This window comes from Bombyx mandarina, chromosome 01 (assembly GCF_030267445.1).
Source record: "Bombyx mandarina strain Sakado chromosome 01, ASM3026744v2".
Lineage (NCBI taxonomy): Eukaryota > Metazoa > Arthropoda > Insecta > Lepidoptera > Bombycidae > Bombyx > Bombyx mandarina.
Window position 1 is genome coordinate 6,105,377 of NC_143208.1, and position 21,877 is coordinate 6,127,253.

A 21,877-nucleotide genomic window follows, 5' to 3' on the forward strand; every position below is an offset into this window, starting at 1 on the left:
GAATACAGTTTATGCAAATAAAATAAAGTTTAATAGTATTTTGAATTTCTCTTCTCTAACATCTTTCTCTGTTGCGAGTGCTATGTAGGTAGGAATTATTCTTCTCAATCGTTCGCTCATCTCACCTCATCTCATCTCATATAAGTTACAAAACCCAGATATATATAAGAATAATTGTATATCTATACAATAGTATTACTAGTGAAAAGCATTACTAGTTACGTTATCACAATTCGTTAGTAAAAACTATAACTTATTACAATTATACTTAATTTCAAACATTTAGTCAATAATGAATGTACCTCTAATACCTACCAAAATTCTTTTTACGTTATTTTAAATATTTCTACGGTACGGCGCGGCAGTACAATATTGTATTATCTGTTTACACCTGTTCACACCACGTCTTGTGAACTCCTTGCCAGCAAAATAAGTCGATTTTGAAAATAATAATCACAAGCACTTTAAAAAATAATTTTGACAACTAAATGTTGTAGTAGGTACCTACTTAAGATATGGGTAATCATTAACAAAGTAAGCTCACTCAATGACATAAGTCAGGATTTATTAACCAAAGACACTGATTCTATGAAAACATGAAACCCAGACATTTTAAGTACCTACCAGGTCAGCACTAACCACTGACCAGACGATCCAAGTTTGTGAAACAATAAAGAGAGTAAATAAATATGAAATTTGATGCGAATAGTAACTCACCGTTCCACAAACTAGAACGAATTACTGCTTCACGACAGAAAAAAAAAATTGACTTATTAGGATTTAAAAAAATGGAGTCTTTCAAATTTATTAAATCTTAGCGGTTGTGGTCTACTCGTCGCATACTTCTATTGGAACAAGACTTCCTGCTTTGACTAGTGCCTGGCGATGTTGTAAGTACCAGAGGTTGTTTTTAATGAAACGACAAAACGATTTGTAAGCTACAAGCCCGTTATTTATAATAAATAACTGAATCATTCCTTTTCAAATAGTTTGGCAACACTCTAGTAATTTGGTGCTGCCATTTTCTATAATATTCCCAATGTGGTACATTTGGTGAAAACTTGGATAAGGTTCAGAAAAGAAATTTTGATGGATATTGAAAAATAACGCGTCATTTCTAAGAAAAATAAATCCTATCTTTATACTATAACTTCCTGCACAGTATTAAAAATAATAATTTTACTGCATTTAAATATTGATAGTCAGCTTATTAGTTGCCATGAAAATTAAAAAATACTCAAATGACAGATTAATTTAGATTCTAGACAAAAATAAGCACAAAATTCAAAAATCATAATTCTATATTTAATTTGGATAAAAAAGAGCTTTATTGAATTTAATTAACCAAAATACGAAGTTTGAATAGGTAGTTGAACATAACACAGAACCAAATCGTGATAAATGTTGACATTCAATATGGCGGTATGTCGTCAGTGCTATGCTGTGTCGTGGTGAGATTCGATAATATCATAGTTTTGTATTTATTATTTGCTGTCAGACACCATAACGTATGCGAACATTTTGAATAATTGCGTAATTAATATGATACAGTATTCGCATTTATGAGAGCAGTTAAGGTAGTTTCATACGTTTCGGACATCGTTGTAATTTATGCAGATCGGTCTATCGGTCGGCGGTACCTACCTAGATAGCAATGATAAAATGTAGAACGTCCGTCGGATGCATCGTCTTGCTGTAATCCGGACTTATTTAATGATTCGGTATAACGTTTCAATTGACGAAAAATAATTCTCTAATGACGGTGTTTCTTGCAGCTTGTGAATATCGACTTACAAACGTGCAGATAGCAACACGATTTTATTATTGTCTGCAACCGAGCCAATGCATCACGGAGCTCCGATTCAGCAAGCATTGAAGACATCTGAGGATTTAGCTTAACACAATTTAAAGTACATAATTTTATTTTGCAACAATAGTGGTTTTGGTGTGTATTAAATTGTCACAGTCGCATTGGTACATTATGTTCGCGTGAACGCAGACTTTATAAATATGATTTGATTAAAGCTTTGTAATCGCTGTAGATTAAATTGTGACACCATAAAATTAACTGTGATATATTGGTAATAAAACAGATTTTTGACTCTTATACAAAAAACCTAAGAAAAATATAATGTCTAGTAATCCTCAGTGGAAAATGTTCCAACCGCCAGATTCACACTCATCTCCCCTGCAAGATATTTTAGATCTCCAGCACTCCAACATGCAGCACAAATCTTCGTATCGTAATGGTGAGTTTATTATAATTTGTTAATGTTTTGCAATTAATTCAATATCATTTAGTTTCTCAAATAAAATTAAAAGTGACTGAAAAAGTGACTTAAGTTGTTACTCATTAAATATAGTATACCAAGTACAGTGACCCAAAAGTGTTTTGTTTTAAAGAAAAAGACAATAGAAATATTTTTTATAATCATTCTTTTAACCAGTCTACAAAATATGCCCCACAGTTTATAAAATTGTGAAGGTAGATGTAATCCTGAGTTCAAAACTATAATAGCGTGATCATTCTTCAATGTAAAAAAATATTTAATGCATTTTTATTATGAACTTGCCAAGTGATAAAAGGTCATGTTAAATGGGTCAATTGGTTCAAATTATAAATCCAGATAATATGATTTTTTTTATCCTTAATGTTAGTTGAGACATAAAATAATCTTTTTTTTTATGTAAATCTTGATTCTGTAGTTCAGTGCTAAAAATTCCACAGATTAGAATAATTATTAAAATGTCTTAAAGACTCCTTAAGCTATTTTTATAGTTGGATAAACATTTGCAGCTTACTTCATTGACGTTACAGCAATTGAAATGCTTGGCTTATTTAATCACATTCAATATTGAATATTAATCTGAAACAGTGGATATAAATTGGATTTAGATATAGATAAACTCATGGTCCCTTTGGTGTTAAGTAGAACTTGTGGACATTACAATGTTGACCTCTGGTTATGTGGTTATCTTTGATATAATGATTACTCCTAACTGAATTACAGTTGATTTGATATATTTAGAGATCATACAATGGTTTATTTCGTTTCCCTGAAGGTACCTACAGCAGTGAGTACCCAAGTTCTCCTCGGGATAATTATAATGGTGGTTCCAAATCAAGTGGTGGAAACCGATTCTCAGGTGGATACAATGCTGATGGATGTCCAATGGGTGACTCAGCGTATTCATCTTCTTCAACCAATAACAGTTCATCCCAATATGACTCAGTCAATCACCCACCTATTAGAGAGACCGGCATTATTGAAAAACTTCTCCATTCTTATGGTTTCATACAATGCTGTGAGAGACAAGCCCGTCTTTTTTTCCACTTCAGTCAGTTCAGTGGTAATACTGAACATCTTAAAATAGGTGACCCTGTGGAATTTGAAATGACTTATGATCGTCGAACAGGCAAACCAATTGCATCAACAGTCACTAAAATTGCACCGGAAGTGGTGAGTTTATTTTCAGATGAATATTAATAATTTCTATTATTTTGAATTATAATATTACCAACAAATTTATATAATGTTATGTTTTACATAATAAGGTATTAAGCGAAGCTAGAGTCACAGGCACTGTAACAACAGAAGTAAAAGGTGAAGGATCTGGTGATAATACAGGTAGAATATCCTATGAAACTCGTGGAGAATGTTTCTTCTTGCCCTATACAAAAGATGATGTTGAAGGGAATGTCACTTTACGCACTGGAGATGCTGTCAGCTTTCAAATTGCAACTAATCAAAGGTAATTTTAATAGACGAAAAAGTATATTTTAGGTTAAAGACAGAAAATAATGTTTTTTGCAATTTCAGAGGAACATTAGGTGCTTGTCATATACGTTTTGAGAACCCCGTACATCCAGTTAAATATCATGGAGTTGTCTGCTCCATGAAAGAAAATTTTGGTTTTATTGAACGTGCTGATGTTGTAAAAGAGATATTCTTTCATTTTTCTGAAACTAAATGTAAAGAGGAATTGACTCTCGGTGATGATGTCGAGTTTATTATACAAACTAGAAATGTAAGTACATTACTTTGTAGAACAATAACGATCCTATAATTAGACTTTGACGTATTCAGATATTTATATCTTTGCGTTCTTCATAGGGCAAAGAAGTGGCATGTAACATTACTAAGTTACCAAGTGGTTCAGTCGTGTTTGAAGATGTAAGTCCTGAAATAATGCGTGGTCAGGTGTTGAAGCCTTTGGAACGCGGTAACTTGGTGCGTGCAACACAGAACGATCCTCTCCCTGGGCGCATCCGATACCGTGCTGCAGATCATTCTGAAGTTGAGGTACATTTGTTTGGTTATTTACAGATAAGTTATGATTAATATTATTATATCTATAATTAGTATATAAGTAGAAACTTGATATGAGATATAAGTAGAAATAATAGATAAATAATAAATAGATAATAGAATAATAACTATGAGATATAAGTAGGAATTGTGTATACGTATTAACATCTATTCAAGGACTTGTTACAATTGTACAAAGAGTTTTTTTTAAATGCTGCCCTATAAAATCATTTTTCTACATACATTACCCCCTCCTCAGCATTTCAAAACACATAGTTATATGACCTGCCGCACTCTTGCTTTTATGTATGGGCAATTCAAACTTCAATTAGGTCACCTTTTCAGTGCGTCTTTCTCGTTTTCGTTGGAACCCTTTTTCTTTTGGTACACTTAACAATACTTCTTTTGGAACATTTTATATTGTCTCTTGTTAGAGCCAATTTATTCGAAGGTTATATGAGCTATGTAAATGAAATTTAAACGGTCTATTTTATATTGAAATGGGTACAGAATGGGGTTATGAAGTTTACACACAAAAATCATAAGAAAAAAGCAGTTCTTTATTCATTTCTTGAACTAGATGGTTGGATATGTATTGTAGTTATTGGAGCTCATATATATTATAAAGTGATTACTGTTACTAAAGACATGAGGTTCGTCTCATTTGTATTGTTTAACGATTATCCCATGTATTTATATTTGCTATACATAAGTATGTATCAGTTTCAATAAAGGATATTCTAGTTTGGGGCCCAGGTGACTTGTGCATCCCTGATTATTTATTTTTATATTTCACACCGAAATCCGTGACTTATTCGCGGCTAAAAACGTCGGATTTAACTTACTCTTTAGTACAAGTGTTCAGTATAAGGTTAGGGACAATAGTAGAGGTTAAGTAGGAGAAACATAACATTACTGTATTTCGATTTTTTATGACTTTGAATAGTAAAAGTAAAAATTCGTCCCAACATTAGCAATAATTAATTTGCAACATTAGATGATGATAAAATTTGTAAATATAAATATTACGAACATTATCTTTTTTTATCATGATTCATTTCTTTATTTATTTATTTCCCGATAGATTTACTAACACAGCTTTTTATCGGAACTATGTGCTTGCAATGTACACACTACAAAGCTCATTCATTTGAACAAAATGTTGTGACCCTTCTTCTAACGTACTATGTTCGAATTTACGATACGACTCTTTTTGTGATGTGCTTTGGCGTAATTTTGCAATACGTTGCGGACGTGTGCATTGGAAAGATAGAATGCTAGAGTCATCAAAAAAGTTCTCGGAATCAGCTTGCCAGTTTATGACGGTGAACTAATCTTGAACAGGTGAGGCGTAAGCGCGTCTGATTTCGATAGCAATATAAAAATTTGTGAGACCGCGCGGGTAGGTACCACCGCCCTGCTTATTTCTGCCGTGAAGCAGTAATGCGTTTCGGTTTGAAGGGTGGGGCAGCGGTTGTAACTGTACTTGAGACCTTAGAACTTATATCTCAAGGTGGGTGGCGCATTTACGTTGTAGATATCTAGGGTTCCAGTAACCACTTAACACCAGGTGAGCTGTGAGCTCGTCCACACATCTAAGCAATAAAAAAAAACTGTATGGTAACTTCTTATAAAAATGACCATTTAAACTATTCTTACCAGGTCCCCTTTGGAGATAAAGACCAGTGTGGTGAGTTTACGCTCCGACACGGAGATTGGGTGCAGTTTCAAGTTGCAACCGATCGTCGTGACCAGCTCAAGCGCGCCACCAATATTTCACTCCTCGATGAATCTTTTTATGTATCTGGTGAACGGTGAGTTGTATACTTCGAAACCTTTGTTCGTTTAAAGTAAATTCAGCAAACAATGAGATATGCAACATTGAGCTAAGTCAAGGAGAAATTTTCGAATTTGGGAATCCTACAAAATACCTACAAAAACTATAGTAAATATTTGAATAATAAAACCTCATTTTCATTGATATGTATGTATATTATCTGTAGTGCAGTGTAATATAATAATGTATACAACTCACGCCAGCTGGAGTAATAGCTATCTATGTATTTAATTATGAACTAATGTTCAAGAAAAATTTGTAAATTGTTTTTTTTTTTACTGGCGTTTGTTTGTACTTGATAAGCGAATCAGCGAATTAAGCGGCAACCGAAGCTCAGACCCTGTAGTGTTAATCTTGCCGTATATAACGAGAAATGAGGTTCAAGTCTCATTTGCATTGGAATAGTGGCTATCTTTACACTTATAGTCGGAAATAATGATTTTTTTATGGCCGACATTAGCAAGACTGGTTCCCGAACGAGCCAAACATTTATCCCACCACCACTAACATCTTAAACTTAAATCTACTTTTATTTAAATAATACATTCTACAAGATACTTCCGTCTCATGTGAGAAGATGGAAGGTAACATTCACGTTACGATATTTACTGCCTCCGGAAATCGCTTAACACGAGCCGGGACCATGAACTAGTTCATCGATCTAGTGTAAGAAAAGGAAATTAATCAGCTAAATTGATGAATTTATCTGAAATACACGACACTAAAATGTGTTCAATACTTTACGTAATATAGTTTAACCTTGACCCGTTTGATAATTGCATAAGTGATTGTAACAGGCGGGAGCAAGGTCTCGTGTGCTCTCTGCGGGAAGGGTTCGGATTCATCCGTTGCGTGGAAAGAGAACAGACTATGTTCTTTCATTTCGCCGAGGTTCTTCGCTTAGGACAAGATCTCACCGTTGGAGATGAGGTAAATATGTCTCCAAAGAGTACTATAGTAAAATTGGTCCGGATTGTGGAACTGTATTTTCAATATAGTACTTTTAAAAAAGAATATTAGCGCTTCTAAGATACTGCTTGTGCTCATTTTACGTACGTTAAAATCATGTTGTGATCAAATATAATAAATTGTAAATACATATACGTAACGCTTTTGTTATTGAATAGACGCATATCACGATGTGAATGCTGACACACACATTAAGTCTCAATTACTCAATTAGTCTTGTTATAAAAACACTTTAGTGTTTGTTTATTTTTTTAATTAAGTTGTTATATTGACATAATATTTATAAGTCTTGATGTGCGGAGTAGTTAACGGCCTACATTTAGTGTTCACCGGGAATTAGAGTAAATGACAACATGAATGCCGCTCGCTACTTATGTTAAATGTATATAATGTTAGACACGAAGTTAATTTTCTTTTTCTTTTTTTTTTCCTGCTTATGGTGAAGCTGAAATAACCTCTCAAGGCTATCAGCTGAGAGGCTATTTCAGTTTCACCCTAATGTAGGTGAGCTCTCGTGGCTCAAACCGGAAGTGATGCTAACACTGGCCCTAGCAAGAGCAGTGCTTCGCAGAATCTACCACCGGATCGGAAACGCGATCCGCTGAGAAGATCCGGCGAGACTCAATGGGCTGTGTCTGTGGGTTAATTTACTCGGTGACGACTCGACGGTGACTGAAGTTAAAATCATAACTGTTATGTAAAATTACCTTCTCACCCTTCAAACCGGACCTTCTTGGCTAGTAATGGATAAAGTGGTGTAAGTTCATAATTACTTGTAGTGCAAGTAATTAAGCAAGGGTAAATTTTGTCGATTTTATTGTTATTCAACAAGGAACAACCAGGTAATTGTAGATACAGTTACTAAATCATGAAAAAGTACTAAGGGCCCGAGGAGATTCAGTCGAATTTTCGTGTATTCTGTATGTCAACCGAACATACTTGTTATATTAGATACTCTGCTCTCACAGTTGCAAACAAATGACCATGGAAATTAAAACTTGAATCCGGGTGCAAATTTAAAGTATTCCGCAGGTGGAGTTTACCGTTGACCATTTATCGACATTCTCGAACATGAACACGCGGCAATCAGCTATTCGCATCAAGCATCTCTCGCCGGGCACGGTTCAGTTCGAGACTCTGATCGAGCGCGGCGTCAGAGGTGTTGTGACCAAGGAAGCTCAAGTGTACAACAACACCGGCAGTCCGACCCGGCAGCCTCCAGTAAGTTCTTAACGCCCTAAACGCGGGAAAATTTTTGAGAAATTTTCAGGCAGCGCGTATGAGATATTTTTGAGGCAAGATAGGACTTCTTTATAGTGTGTTTGAGACATTATAGGACTCACATAAGTCATTTATGAATACACCCGTAGTATAGGAGGTGATAATCGTTCATGGGGCTTTTTAAGTAGCATAACGCAAAAAACGTATTAAATGTGCCAAATTTGCATTCAAACTTCAATGGCGATAACAACGTTCGATGCTGATAGCGCCTTCTTAGTCCGTTATATCGTCACGTCGGATTGTTTATTAGAGAGCAGATGGGTCTATTGTAACAAGGGGCGTGGATTCCATTCCCGATCGAAGTTAACATCTGCTGAAGGCTGAATTCTGGTCTCGCTTTATTTGTCTCAAGTGTGCATCAGTGTTAATAACCCGGGAGAAAAATATAGCTTGGGGCTGCGGTATGTGGAATGTACGTATGAATTTTACCTATATTGGCCATGTGAAGTTTATTTTTACAAAATTATTTTTTGTCATCATAGACGAAAGACGCAGTGTTGGAAACTAGACAAATTGACTATGATTTGGTATGAAATATTTAAATGTTATTCTACTGTTCTATTTTTAGATTAATAAATGACGGTAGTAATTAATTGCGGTCCATTAAAGTCCATTAAAATATACCAAGATGTAATGAATGAATTGCTTCTTTTATTATACGTAAATAATAAACAAAGCTTTTTCCTTCAGCCGGATACAAATGGACTAATCTCTTGTCAGATTAATCAGACTAAGAAATCTCTGCCTTTCATGGCCAAAAAATGCGAATCAAAAATGCTACCCCGTGTTGGAGACAAGGTCACCTTCGACTTATACCAGGTAATGTATATTTTAATTTTGCCAGTGCAGTGCGGCTATTGCTACATAACTGCTTTGCGAATGTAATAAATGAACATAAGTAGTTCCTAAATGAAAATGAAGTGAAAAAAAAAACACGCACGTGATAGAAGTGAGGGTTTTCAAATGAGAGGGACCCAGTTTACATCTGAATATAAATGATAGGATTTTCTTATTAATCAAAATCTTGAGGATGTCCCATGTCCCAAGGTGGGAAGGTATTTTATTTGTGGTACTTATCCTTTGTAAATACCTAAATAACAGGTGGACCATAAACACTTTTCATCTTTCCATTTCTAATTTTGAATTAAATTAGAATATTAAGTTTGTAACAGTTGGAAGTACTGAATTGCAGAAGGAATTCAAACAGGACTGTTTACTTTTTTTTCCTACCTATGCTGATAGCCTTGAGAGGCTATTTCAGCTTCGCCCTAACATGTAGGTGAGCTCACCGGGCTCAAACCGGAGTGTTGCTAACACTGGCCCTAGCAAGAGCAGTGCTTCGCAGAATCTACCACCGGATCGGAAACGCGATCCACTGAGAAGATCCGGCGAGAAACTCAGTGGGCTGTGTCTGTGGGTTAATTCGCTCGTCGAGCCCTTCGTCGCAAGCGACGGGTTCGACGAGGACGGTGACCGGTGCTTGTGGTACCTAAAGACTGTTTACGCGTTAGATGCTTTACTTCAGTCGACGAGCAGACAGCACCTAATAATAGGTAACCGAATATTATTAGGTCAGAGATGTGTGCGTTTCTAACGGTAAGCGGTAGTCTGGTGTCGAAGTAAATTTCGTATTGAGATATAGGGGTCGAAGTTTCTAGATTGACTTGCCATAGAAACAGATTTGAAGTACTTCATAGTTTGTTATACTGTCATTGTACGGCAGTAGATTCTATCAGTGTATTTTCGAAGCACAAGTTTATAAATTACTAAAATTTTATTGAGGACTATTTAAAAAGGATTGATATCGTCGTTTACGAGCTAACAGTGTTGTAAGGTACGCGTGATGATTTTGAGAAGCAAGAGTTTGATAGGTTCTCCCGTATTTTTGACTTTTGTTCGGTCTCTAGTACCAGGAGGCCGTCAAATGCTGGAAGAATTTTATAAATGAGTGAGTGGACTTTTCCTAGGACAAAAGTGGTCGCACCTCTGGAGGTGCTATTAGGCTATTGGTCGGGTCTTAATAGCTTAATATACTTATTAGTGTAAGGTCCTTCTGGGCCTTAAGGATAAACAGGTATTAAAGAAAATCGCAACGTTACATTGAAAATGACAGCAATTCGAAAAATGTAAATTAGTATAAAATCGAAGTTGGTTATTATGTGGTTATCGCATTATTGTCTGTGGCACATATATGATTTCATTTGACCCTAAATCCATTTGCATCATAAGCGAAAATAAAACCTTGCCAAAGTGAAAAAGTTTTTTCGAATTTATAAGTAAAAATAAATCACAGTAAAATTTCTTTGGTTATACTATTTGTAATTGACTGGTTTTTATACCATTGAATAGATGACATTAATTTTTTTTATGTGAAAACGGTTACCGCCTTTTTTGTTTTGATTTTCTGTCGAAAATTACCGGATCTGACGAAGAAGTTGCGATATATTTTGAAGTTAACTTATCGAAGTGTCATTAAGACTAGGATAAAATTGGTTCAAGCCAAGTCCAGGAATTTGTACGTCAAACATGAAGCTTGCTCTGGTCGACCTGTATCGGGGCAAAGTCGATGCCATTCTTTGAAAAAGTGGAGCAAGGTCGGCTTGTTAGTGATAGGACGATATTACTGAGGGGATAGAGGCTCACCACAAAACATTTTTGAAAAGGGGTTTGCCTATAGACAAAAACTTCGGTATTATACACGAGCGAGAATAAACTTATGAATCGTTTTTTATTCTCTTTTTGAAAGTAATGAAACCGAACCGTTTAAAAAAATATTCATTGATAGGAGTGGTCAATAGGAGGTTGTCTGAACCAGGACTACACGTTAAGTGCTAAAAAGTTGTCAAAGAGCAGTCAAGCTCCAAACTAGCGAAACCTGGATTACTTCGCAGTAATGTGATGCTCGCGTATGCTTGGATTGTAAGGGCATCGTTAATTTGAGCTTTAACTGCCGGGCAAAACCGTCGATTCGGATTACTACTGTTAAAAGCTGAAAAGACTCGAACAAGTTAATTAAAAAATAAAAGTTGCCGGAATTGGTTAACACAAAGGGTGTCGTAAAAAAAACGTGAGACTACACACAACTTTGGCCACTCATTAAATATTGAGTAAGCTTGTTTGGATAGGGTTAATGAGTCTAACATATTGCCATAATCATCCACCCTCAGATTTTTATCTGTTTTGGTCTCTTCAGAATTCATTGTAGTACCAGATCTACAGCAAGAGAGGACTCAAGGTACTTTTTGAACCTTTTTTTAATCAACAGACCGGAAATTTTGGGCAATGTGCACGTTTACATTATAATTAAACGTAATGTAAAAAAAAACACGTAAAAACACATTTAATTTGTGTTATATATAAAATACGAAAAAACTTTATCTCTTAACAACAAAATTGCTAACATTGGATATTTATTTGTTTTGTCGAAATATTTAATGCATAAAGCCACTTCACAGTTGTCACATTGAAAATTAAGTTTCTTTTGATCCAAATGATATAACGTTTTAGACTTCGTTCGTAGGGAAATCTCTAGAAAATTTGAGCGTATACTTGCGCTCTGGTGATAATGCTCAGGAATATTGAGCGTATGATGCAGATAGGTTTAATGCACGTGTTACTTTGTGGGCTATCGTACTCTACAATTGTTAAATAGTTTATTCTATATCTTTTTCATTGCCTTTTTTTTTGAGAATCTTCTACGAGGTACCCGCGTTATATTTTTTATATTATTTGAGAAACTTTATTATTATTATTATTGCTTAGTTTTACATGTAACGGTTTCATTGAAATTCTCATTAAGCAATGCTTTGTTGTAGTGTAATGAATATATGGAAAACAAAATAAGCGGAAACATAATATTTACAAATAATTGCACAGGTTAAACGCACAAAGGAGCTTGTAGCGATGTCAGTACAAGTCCAACACAGTCTTACAAACGGCAACTCGAGTAATGGAAACGGCAGCCGTCCCATCATGCAAGGTTTCATAGCTGCTCTGAAAGATGGATTTGGTTTTATTGAAACCTCAGATCACACCAAAGAAGTGTTTTTCCACTTCAGGTGCGTAATATTGATATTAAACCTTGATTGTTTCTATTTGCTGATTACAAAAAATACGTCCAATCAATCAATTTTTTTAATAGATTATTTTCATGGAACTGGTGGTAGGGTGTCCTAGTTTCGGCTTGGAGCGAGTGGTAACTGTTTTACAATAAAATTGGGACTTAAATCTCATATCTCATCGTGGGTGGCAGTATTCATAAACTTCATGTCTCAAGGTAGTTGACAACGTTCACGTTATGATGGTTATCGGCCGCAATACCTACTTAATACCAGATGAGCCCAACACTTACACAACGATCTTCTTAATGAAAAAAAAAAGATGAAAAACATATGAAAATTGGCTTAGAAAATGAAAGAAAATTCATAACTTGAAAATCAACGAATCTTTTCACTTGCACTGCGAAATGTATATATGTAGATATATTTTTTTTTATTTAAAAATAATTTGCTTTACTCATTTTGTTTGCATGTATTAAAATTATTTTGCTCAGTATCAACGTACCTCTTATTATAGTATGTAAAAAATGAACACGCTTATAATACGTTGCTTTTACCTTTTTCTTTCTATCCCTTTGTGAACGATATTTTCAATTTATTTTATTCAGCGCCGCTGAACGTAACTAATGCTATCTAAAGCGGGTTTATCGCCCCCTTTGTAAAGTGCGTTTATTTATAGTTCTAGTCTATAGCGCTTTTATTGCATAAGCAGCGAAGCGATTGTATTAATGGTGTATTTTTCGCAATCGTAAAGGATTGCAAGTAAGTACTGTATTAAATATGAAATGTGTTGTTATGCTTTGCAGATTATTTTATTTTTTTCAAATTAAACAAGATTCATATCAAAAGTAGCAAAAAAAAAAAGAATTATTAAAACTGTCGTTTCTTCTTATTTAGATTGTAAACTTCAATTTTGTTTTTATAAAAAAATCATATAGTAATTCCCATTATGATGGATTGTTGATAACTTTTTGATTGGTACGAATAAGCATATAATGAGTTCACCAAAATCTCTTTGTTGATCCAAAAAGTACACAAGCGAATATTTAACAAACAAAACGCATATGTAATGCGAATATTATTTTATTTAAGCCTGGCGCTGAGATGTTGTAATATATTTAAGAAATTTGAGTATACGAAATTCACTAAACTTGTTAATCTTAAATTTCAGTAATTTGGAAGGTAGCCCGGAAAATCTGGAATTGGGCATCGAAGTCGAGTATAGTTTGGGTCGCCTGAACGGCTCTGGCGGGGGCTGTGCAAGCGCTGAATACGTCCGTGTTTTGCCTCGAGGTACTATACCTATTGCGAAGACGCTAGAACCAACTCTAAATGGAACTGTGACGAGAACCTTACGGGCTCTGAACCCTGATCAAGCCCAATATTCCGGTAAGCAAATTTTAGTATTGAAGTTTGGAAAACCCACGAAAAATTATAGTTGTATTTACAACCCTAGTCGAGGGAAAAAGGCCTAGGGGTAGAGGTCCCAAATGATGGTCGAACTAAATAGCGGAGGAACTAAAAATACCTGTCAGCGACGCACTTCACCAAGCTACAGAACGGGATCGATGGAGACAGCTAGTTGACGGAATCAAACTGAGTCACGATCCTCAGCAATGAGGGACCGATTGAAGAGAGAGAGAGAGATATATACGTTGACTGCAAAGTAAAAATGAGTTATTGCTTTGGTTCACTGGATAAAAAAATTGAGATTCATTGATGAATTCAGCTTGTTAGCTTATCATGCTCTCTTGATCTTATTGATCCTTGGTTCTGGACGTACCCGCTTCAGTTACACAATCATTGTGCTAGTAATAGTGTTGTCGCGTCAATTAGAGAGATTGCTTATTTAATCGATTGAATTGAAAAATAATTAAATTATTATATAAGTATTAACAGTTGTGTATTGTGCTGATAACAAAATTTAATCTTTATAATTCATTTAACTTTTGTCTCGTTAACAATTTTACTTAACTTTACAAATTAGAAAATGGTCAAAATAGGTAGGAGAGCTATGATAGGAATGTCTTCTGCATCCTGCCCCCTGAGGGTTTATTTATAGTTTTTCCCGTTGGCCGGTTTGGGACTGTAGATGACATGCAATTGCTCTACCCGTGTCTTTCAAAAGAGCAACCGGCTCGTGTAAGATTACACTCCTCGACCCACGCTGTTCCGACTCAGCGGGGTGTCTGTAGGGTTTTTTTATGTTTGAGAAGTTACTGGTGGCTTGCAGGTCTTTCTAGTTTTACCAGGGCAGGTGGGCTTTGCTAACAGCTACCCAAGCGCCTCCAAAGGAGCCCTAACAACTCAAGAGTAGCTGCTTCACGAATGAATCTTCTACCAGATCGGAATTGCGATCCACTGAAAAGATCCGGCGAGAAACTCAGCGGGCTGATGTTTAGGTTAGGTTGCACGTTGAACTCTTTGCGGAGTTCGACGAGTATGAAGAGTCCGAGTGGCCGTGCCGTCAACCGAGTTATATTCCTCTTAGGCCGTCGACCGAAAGTTTCGGTGGCCTTTGCAACGACAACTGTACGGCACCCCGTGGGTCCATAAGGGTTCCATAATTTTATTTTTCGATTATTTAGTTGTGCGCGTTATTAAAGCGTATCTTTTTAGTTTAGTTTTAAACTATAATTTTGTTTGAATTATGAGTTTAGTGCACTTTTTTTTTCTTCAGGTTTGATTCAAGTGGAAGGTGGGACAAGCTATGAGTTTGGCATTATGGGATTATCATGCAAGCGTGAGATTCTGCAGGTTGGTGATCCAGTAACTTTCCAAGCTGATATAGAGGGACGGGCCAGTAACATAGTGCCAATTAGAAAGAAGCGACGTGCCATTGTTGACGCCATAAAAGGTACATAATTATTTTGACTATTATATAAAAAATTAGAAAATCTCTAGATAAAATGAGGAGAAATTATACTTAACTATTCTGTTTTTGCCTGTATAAATAATAATAATATAAATATAGAAATTTAAATGAAGTAAATAGCCTGTTGTTTAACGTAAATTTGTACTAAATAGTTGAAAGTATTCTTTTTTTTTACTGTTTAGATTGGGTGGACGAACTCACAGCCCACCTGGTGTTAAGTAGTTACTGGAGCCCATAGGCGTCTACCGCCACCCACCTTGAGATATAAGTTCTAAGGTTTCAGTATAGTTACAACGGCTGCCCCACCCTTCAAACCCAATCGCGTTACTGCTTCACGGCAGAAATATGCGGGGCGGTGGTACCTACCCGTGCGGACTCTGAAGAGGTTCTACCACCAGTTATTACGCAAATTATAATTTCACTGCAATGTTGGATAAATAAATGTATCGTACGTTAATTCCAGGTGTTTTTGGCTTTTTGTCTGTCGACGGCGAAGATACTCGTCGTTTGTTCTTCCACATGTCTGAGGTTCGAGGTAATCCCTCCGAGTTGCAGTCGGGGGATACTGTTGAGTTCGTGATGCTTACTAATCCTCGTAATGGGAAGTCTTCTGCTTGTAATGTCGTTAAAATAGCGTGAGTATACTTTTGGAAATAAAAGTTATTCAAGGCACATATTAATAAAATTAAATGCTTTCTCGTTCAAACTTTGTTTTTGGAATTTGATCTGACAATATTTTTTTTTGCTTCGGTGTAAATTTTACATAAGACACCTCATATATCTGCTTTTGCATATAGTGGGAAATCATTTTAAATCTCAAATTTGTTACGTACAATAGAAAACAATTTTCTTTACATAAAAGCACATTGAGTATTGTTATTTCTGTTGTATCTATTATCATTAGTGTTCCAATCACCGAAATTTGATCAAGTGATTTTCGGACATTTCGCAATTTAGATTCAATTTATGTATTACGTGTTATCTTTTTTGTTATTGAAGTTTAAAAAAATAATTTCTATCTGATTTTTTTTGATAACACGAAATATTCGTCAACAGCTACCAAATCTATACTAATATATAAATCTACAGTGTTTTTTATTAATGTTCCGTTATAACTACTGAATCATGCATCCGATTGACTTGAAACTTGGTATCCATGTAGAAAATACATGTACTCAACGGATAGGCTAATATTTATATTATGAGTGTTGGACTCTCTAATAATATAAATGAAAATAAATAATAATGTTAATTTTAAATGCCCATTGAAGCGGGCGAGTACGGCTAGTAAAACAATAAAAGAATAAAAGGACATAAAATTATTATAATTTTTATAATTCTGTTGCATTTATTTTGTTTTAGGAGCAAGGGTAAAGTGAGAAGTGAACGTCCAGAGCGGCTTCTCTCTCGGCTCCGGACGGCTTCGTTGGAGGAGTCGGCAGGGCCTCGAGTGATTGCTGTGCGCACTCCACGCGGCCCGGACGGATCGAGAGGCTTCCGTCCGCGTCGTCCCATCGCAGGTCATATACTAATACATTTTAATTTTCTTCTTCAGTCTTAATTTCCATAAGGCTAACATACCCGATCCTGTGGACCAAATGGTGAACAGTCGACGTCGCCCTAAACACGTCATTACGGATCCTCCTGATCCATTAACGGCGCTTTTAAGTACCTCAATCGACGAGTAAACTAACCCATAGACACAGCCCATTGAGTTTCTGGCCAGATCTTCTCAGCGGGTCGCGTTTCCGATCCGGTGGTAGATTCTGCGAAGCACTGCTCTTGCTAGGGCCAATGTTAGCAACACTCCCGGTTTGAGTCCCGTGAGCTCACCTACTCGCCTGGTTACGCTGGCATAGCCTCTCAAGACTTATCAGCTTAGGTAGAAAAAAAAGAAGGCTATAACTTGTTCTTCTTGAAATTAAGTGTGATTATCATATCTTAACTTGAAAGACGCCACTACCCATGAGATACGGGGACAATTTTAATTTTAACTATTGTCTAGCTAACGGCTCTGCATCTCTTCTACCCGAACACAAAAATTATTTTTGTTAAAAATAGGCAGTACCCTAGTCCCAGCCTCTACGGGCTGTACAATAAATGTAAATCCTACTATAACTAATTATTTTAGGTAAATATCACACCCCCTGCCTATTTCTGCCGCGAAGCAGTCAAATAATCCGGTTTGAAGGTTTGAACAGTCCTTTACAATTAAGACCGACGTCGTACCTCAAATTAGGTGACGGCATTCATGTTATTAAGCTAATGGACTCCAGTAAAATCCACGCAATGAAAAAAGAGTAATGGCAAATAGTAGATCAGTCACCATCTTATCAAATCACGTCGGTTTAATGGATTGATACCTTTATTTTTAAGTTTCCTATATTATCAAGTTCAATAAATGTTACTCTTAATATTCGATGTTCACGTATTTATAAAATAATTATTTGATCGACAGAATTGTTGGCCGAGTGAGACGTCGTGGTCGACCAACCACAACAAGACCTGAACATTTTACAGCTATGTACGTAGTTAAAAAAAACAGCTATCGGTTTGATTTTCGATTTAAATTGTTTCATTGTATTCGTGAGAGACTGACTGATCCTCTTTTCATTAGCAGCATTTAGATTGTGTTTTGTTAATTGTGTCAAAAGTAGGTGACGAAGGAAAAGAAAAATAATTCGTTACTTTGGCCCTTTCGATAGATCGGATCGCGTATCACCTATGTCGCTTAATGATCAATAAGGAGTTCAACATATCAAGTTTATTGATATCGTTTTTTATTCGCTATTTTTTTTTAATTTTCTTTTATAAGAGGTTCTTTTTCGCATAGACACGTTGTTCAAAATTCCAACTATCTATTTATTGTTTAGCATATTACGGTTTGCCAAGTTCAATTATGTATTTGTATAGGCTACTTGGCGGACACATAACAAATGAAGGTCGAATTAAAATTAAAAACGCATGTATTACATATACGTCCATTAAATATACTTCTCTTATATGTATTGAATATATGCTTTGAAAATTTAGAAGCATTTTTATAATTATATGAAAAAAAAAAGAAACAAAACTGGACCACGTCTGCAAAGTGATAAACAAACTTTTTGTATATTTATGTACAGTTCGCGAAGATCGGATATAAAAATGGAATGTTATTTATTATTTGATGGCTTGCTGTTATGTTGTTTAAGAGATCTCTGTTATACGAAACATGTTCTGTGATTTTGTAAAATTTACGTGCAATAAACTATGAAATGAATTATGAGCTACTTTTATCAATGATGTAATCAAAAAGTGAAATCAATTTCAAAAATAAAATGTTAATATTTTAAATACAAAGTCCTTACAGGACAATTCTGCTAGTCCTTTAGTGTTATGTGTTTTCTCTCCATTGTTATTTTACTTCATATGCTATGTGTCGCCAGAAAATTAATACTCTTGTAATTTACCAATAATTAACAGTATGACGAACAATCACTTGCAACAGCAATACATTTGCTATGAATTATGCAACATTTTTTTTACCAAAGACTGAAATAAAAAATCATTTGAGTAAATAAGATTGGTGTTAGATTTAATTTAATTGTATGTTGCACACATATCTATAGTACGAGTATTTTGTGGCAGTTTAGATGTTTTTTCTTCATAATCTACAATAAATAAATAAACATTAGAATACAAACGTATTGCCTTTCATGTAAGCTTAAACGTACGGAATTACGTTTTTGCTTGTTTTCATATTTATATAATAAAATATTGTACATAATATGTTTGTATCCGACGAAGAATCGAATTTAGCTCGGTTAAGAAAATTAGTTTTGGCATTGTATAGACATACATATATATTTTATGAACACCTGTCTTACTACACCGCAATAAAGATGTGATAATAATAAATTCTTGAAGCGCGTGGAACTATCCACGTAACTATTCGTAGAATTAATCAACATGTGCCTCACTGGCCAGCCGAGATTAGGCTTTAGGTAACGCGACCGTAAAAAGCTTTTAAGGATCTTTATGAATGTGATCGAAGTCGGTTTTGGAGACGTTACCGACGCATCAGTGTTGCCAATAACAAAAAATATATATATCAGAGAATTAGTTTATATGTAACCCATGTTGACACTTAAAATACTTTTACTCATTTTGCCACTAATAAATTATAACGTTTTTTTTGTCTTTTCAAATTAAGATCATTTTAAATTTGGAAATATGGTAGTCTTTTTGGTCACCTGACGACGTTGAAATTTATTATTATCATGAGCGTCACATTTAATTTTATAATCTTGATATACAACCGGATTTATTTAATTTTATACATATTTCTGTTACTAATTTATCTCTATAAATTTATTTGTTAACAGCGCTTCGTATTATGACCTTCAGAAATGTATTGTCTAATCATACTAAAATAAATAAAAAATTGATTTTCACAAGATGGCGGCTGATGCGCCATTGTTATCACGTTCAAAATGATCCTTGTCTTGCGTCTAGCTATCGATTCTCAGGTTACCTACCGAAGCTGGCTAACGTCTTATGCATATAAAGCAATAATACATTTAATTAATATACAAAGTACCAACTGTGCATTATTAAAATTTGTTAAAGCGATATTAGGAGAATTCCTTTAGCTTGTCTTTGCCTAGCTGCATATCATATCCCGAAGGCGCCTCTCGGGTACTATTACGTTAGAAAAGGGCAAGCAAGACCGGTGTTTTGATAAGCGTCATTTACACACTGGATCTATAAAATAGTCGTTACACGAAATGAATCTATACAACAACATCAGACTTCGTCTTAGACGGAAACTTATAATTATCTTAGATAATATTTTCATTACGAGCAATAAAATGTGTTCAAATATTTAACGTGCCCAATGTGAATTTTGATATTTCTGATAAAATTTCCATATTTTGTGATAATACCTGGCCGCGCTGACCAGTTTTTGTGATCAATGATGAACCGTAAATGTGTAAATGTCGTTTTTTTTAATCGTACGATTCGACGGGGCCACTGCGTTTTGATGTGGTAAGTGATTTAGTGCTAAATGTGATTACACTAAGAAACGGATAGGTGATAAAATTTACGACAAGAAATTCAAAGTACAAGTACAAAGTGATCATAGATTTCTCATTTTTTGATATCACGTTTTTAACGTGTTAAGATTAGTGAAATAAGCCTTGTTGTTTGATGTGTACAATATTTTTGAACGTATTTCAATTGAACGGACTAGAACCCGAAACGGTAGGAGGCTATTAAATGTATTTTTAGGTGTTGCCAGTTTTTCTTTTTTTTCTTTCTATATCGGATCTTACCCTTCAATTTTTTTTAGTGCTCTGTAATCTAATACCCCTCCTGTAAGCCTTTCTAGACGAACAAATTTTTTTAAATCACATTTCTAAGTATTTTAATGTCTTTGACTATGGCGGTATGTCTTAAATTTCGTTTACGATCGATTACGTATAACTGTTTAGGAGTGTGAGTATTGTGAATTGTAAGTAAGTAAAAGCGAATCCTATGTAATTAAGACCGGTATAACCGTTATCGCTTTCTCGCTTGTACATATTTATTGAGCGAGGGAATTTTGAACAAATGTATATGCTTACTTAGCCTTTAATCTTGATGATTTGATATTCTGAATCGTAATATTTATGCTCATGTAACCATAACATAGTAATAGTAATGTAATAATATTATCAAAATATTTGGTGTTGTAGTTTACGAAATTAAATCCCGTGCTATTTCGGGTATAGGTATTAATATGTACTAGTCTTACATATTTACATCATCTATTTTCACTTGAAAAATGTATATTTAAGATGCTATGAATGTCTTGTGAGATCTGACCAACGTAAACTGTTGTTTATACTCAAACCAAAGTGTCTAGCAGTGAATTTGGCGAACCTAAAACAATTGTCAAATACAGTGCCTAAAAGAACCTCTCGGTCGGAAATACCAAACAAGAAATGTTAAATTATTTAAGCTTTCAGAATTACAAACTCTGGAATAATACTAAGGGTATATTTTTATTTTTTATTCTTCGAATATAATCGTAATGGGAACCGTCTTTGCCAAATGTTTTTTGAGACTTGATTAAACAAACTTTTACTATTTCTGATAATATCCAAATGTGTCGTGTAATTTGTAGATAAAATTAAATAAGAGTCGTCTCGTAAAATTCTGTAAACATTTTATTAAAAAAAAAAAAGTATTAATATAAAATACATTTCTTGCATTTAAATAAATGTTTTGTAGCTTGGCTCTCAAAAACGTATCTTGTTTTTTATGCACGTCTATGAATGAATTTAAGATCTGAATTTTTCGTAAACATTAAACTAAGGCTAAAATAACGTCAAATTATTCAAACACGAAATTATTATAACGAAAAATCGTCGTAAATACTAATCGAATTTTATTTATAGGCCTTAATAGTTTTAGTGAGATAGTAATTTTAATCTGATTAAAATTTATTGCACGTTACTGGGGTGAGTGCGTTAATTTTTTGATCAGGCTATGATTACGCGTTGTGCTCGCTAGCGTATTA

General features: G+C 34.8%; 1 protein-coding gene across 7 annotated transcripts; it reads left to right on the forward strand.

Moving 5' to 3' along the window:
- The first annotated feature begins 1,212 nt into the window (after positions 1–1,212).
- Unr (cold shock domain-containing Unr) lies at positions 1,213–21,603 on the forward strand. Of its 7 annotated transcripts, none has more exons than XM_028176412.2 (17): positions 1,249–1,451; positions 1,776–1,910; positions 2,172–2,249; positions 3,064–3,461; positions 3,557–3,753; positions 3,822–4,029; positions 4,116–4,304; positions 5,973–6,124; positions 6,945–7,077; positions 8,149–8,337; positions 9,088–9,216; positions 12,274–12,455; positions 13,627–13,844; positions 15,136–15,312; positions 15,794–15,965; positions 16,693–16,850; positions 17,789–21,603. In XM_028176412.2, the coding sequence occupies exons 3-17, from the start codon at positions 2,222–2,224 to the stop codon at positions 17,803–17,805; spliced, it is 2,547 nt and encodes an 848-aa protein (XP_028032213.2). In that variant the 5' UTR covers positions 1,249–1,451; positions 1,776–1,910; positions 2,172–2,221; the 3' UTR covers positions 17,806–21,603. The 7 variants fall into 7 exon arrangements, with proteins under 7 accessions (XP_028032209.2, XP_028032213.2, XP_089584352.1 ...); XM_089728226.1 differs by having other exon boundaries at positions 1,259–1,577; positions 2,140–2,249; XM_028176411.2 differs by having other exon boundaries at positions 1,259–1,451; positions 2,140–2,249.
- The last annotated feature ends 274 nt before the right edge of the window (positions 21,604–21,877 follow it).

Bases quoted from the DNA above. Each gene is read 5' to 3' on its own strand.
- Unr (XM_028176408.2), top strand. From the start codon at position 2,132: ATGTCTAGTAATCCTCAGTGGAAAATGTTCCAACCGCCAGATTCACAC. The intron at 9,217-12,273 runs GTAATGTATATT...ATAATTGCACAG, and splicing joins TCACCTTCGACTTATACCAG to GTTAAACGCACAAAGGAGCT. The intron at 12,456-13,626 runs GTGCGTAATATT...CTTAAATTTCAG, and splicing joins GAAGTGTTTTTCCACTTCAG to TAATTTGGAAGGTAGCCCGG.